A 2,121-nucleotide genomic window follows, 5' to 3' on the forward strand; every position below is an offset into this window, starting at 1 on the left:
ATTTGGAGCCGTTCTGAAGATATTCCGTTAGGTTATATCCAAGTAACGTCTTCCTATGGGCAACGACTTGAAGGCACAAACTAAACTGTTAATAATTTATCATTTATGGTACGCCACCATTCAGAACATGTAGGCCAATCACTGTCCCCCAGAGATCTGTGGTTATATTTCTTATATTTATATCTTTTTAAAACAAATTGGAGTGTGTATGACGTCATTCCATTCCATCTGTTTCCGAAAAACTTAAAAAAACAATTGACTTTGTTTCTAAGTTTGAAGACGTTTCACTTTACGTACGGGTCAACCCCTTTGGAATGGGGTCGTTTGGCTTCTTCTGTTAGCATGCTATGCCCCATACCTGTCTAAATGTCTGAAAGGGGGGTCGTTATAGGGGATTATTGGCCTGGCTAAATAAATTTGCATGTTTTCTAAACAAAAACAAGGCTTTGTTGAGCTACTTTATAAAACTTCGAACTCAACGCTATTTCTGACATTTTGAATTGAAAAAGCTTCCCGGATGGGAAGTGAAACGTCTTCAAACTTGCAAACAAAGTCCAGCGGATTGTTTCTAACTTTTTTGGAACCTGGATGACTGACAATCTTCACTAAAAAGTCAAATAATCGTTTTGATAACAGCTCTTTGTAACTATTCAGGTTATTATTAGTGAATATTAATATTTGCTGATGATGTCAGACACAGAAGGTCTGAGGGAGCTGTTGATTCATTTTTACTCTTCATTACTGTTTTTATCACTAAAACACACTGAAATGCTAGTTTTAAATGGAAAATAAAAAAGACGCCTGAATTGTTCTGCTGTCCATGGCTCACCCTGCTCCGTCTGTGTCCCATCAGTACGGCGGTGTGCTGTCCGGCCTGCGTCTGGTTTTACCACTACGTCATGGTCGCAGTGACGGGGGGCGTGGCCGTCGTCGCAGCCTTAGCGCTCTGCTCCCTCCTCATCTGGCCAATCAAGATCAGGACACGTGAGTGACGCAATCGAAACGATGTGGCGTCAGCATGTGAGCCGCAGACGGCTTCACTGTTTTTTTCTGTTTTTCTTTCGCAGGTGGCCTGCAGGCTGTCTCTGATGGTTCCACTACAGTAAACTAAGAAGCCTGCCACCACCGTGACGGGACCAGTAGGAAACTGCAGCTCTGATCTTGGAGGAACAACAGTTGCTTCTAGCAGAGATTAGCTTAGAAAACTGGAAAAGTAGAAGATATGGGAATCCCCATGAATCTTCTTCAAGAAACAAAGCAATTTATTCCTTATTTTTCTGCACCAGGTTTAACCTGCAGCCTATTTGCACCTTTTTTTTGTTGTTTTCTAAATGTTTTCATTCATACGGGTCCATTCTTTCTGCTGATTGTCAGACACAGAAGACTCGGTAGATAAAAAAAGGAACCCGGAGCTTTTCTTGATTAAGGCTCCAAACACTATGGCCAGGTTGAAACGAAGATGAAAAAAGGGAACACAACAATTGCACTAAATGTAAATCAACCTAAAGGAGGTAAAGGGGTTTGTGTTCAGAGTTTTTTTTTTTCTCATGTGTGGAATTCTATTTTAACTCTTTATTATACCAAAAAACACAACTAATAATGATAAAAATTAATTTAAAAACTATTTGCAGTTTTTTTATGAAAAAAAAAGAACTTGAATGGTTCAAATGAACTCTATCAGTGTTTATTGCATATATTCATAGTGTAATGAAGGGAATCTGGTTCAGCTTTCTATATGTGTGACTTAAATCTGTGGGAAAAGCTGTTGATCAAACTCTGAGCTAAAGCTCGGCTCTCTAAACTCAGAACCTGAACCATAACTGGGTCTGCTGACCGTTTGACCTCTGTGTAAATGTGATGATGAGGATGCAATAAGGTGAAATAATTAAACATTGACTGTTGAACCCTTTGGATGCACTGTGCTTTACTGACTCCCAGCAGGTGGCCACTACTTCTGTCAGGAAGGAGTGGAGGCGCGAATGAGCAGCTAGACACTCAAAGCAAAGCCCTCCTTGCTCCGTCTTAGCGCCGCCCATTTCATGACATCATATTACATCACTTTTAAAGGTTGAATGAAGTCAACCTCTCAAGGATTAAAAACGATTTCACAACTTAGACATT

General features: G+C 40.2%; 1 protein-coding gene across 2 annotated transcripts in view; it reads left to right on the forward strand.

Moving 5' to 3' along the window:
* Nucleotides 1–1,176, forward strand: part of mfsd12 (major facilitator superfamily domain containing 12) — a 19,102-nt gene extending 17,926 nt beyond the window's left edge. For both annotated transcript variants that reach the window (XM_015403731.1, XM_015403732.1), the window contains 2 exons: nt 854–984; nt 1,068–1,176. In XM_015403731.1, coding sequence (XP_015259217.1) covers nt 854–984; nt 1,068–1,111 — 175 coding nt within the window. In that variant the 3' untranslated portion in view covers nt 1,112–1,176. The remainder of the gene's footprint in view (nt 1–853; nt 985–1,067) is intronic.
* Nucleotides 1,177–2,121: the final 945 nt, after the last annotated feature.

Source organism: Cyprinodon variegatus, unplaced genomic scaffold (genome assembly GCF_000732505.1).
Source record: "Cyprinodon variegatus isolate N-32 unplaced genomic scaffold, C_variegatus-1.0 Scaffold1552, whole genome shotgun sequence".
NCBI lineage: Eukaryota > Metazoa > Chordata > Actinopteri > Cyprinodontiformes > Cyprinodontidae > Cyprinodon > Cyprinodon variegatus.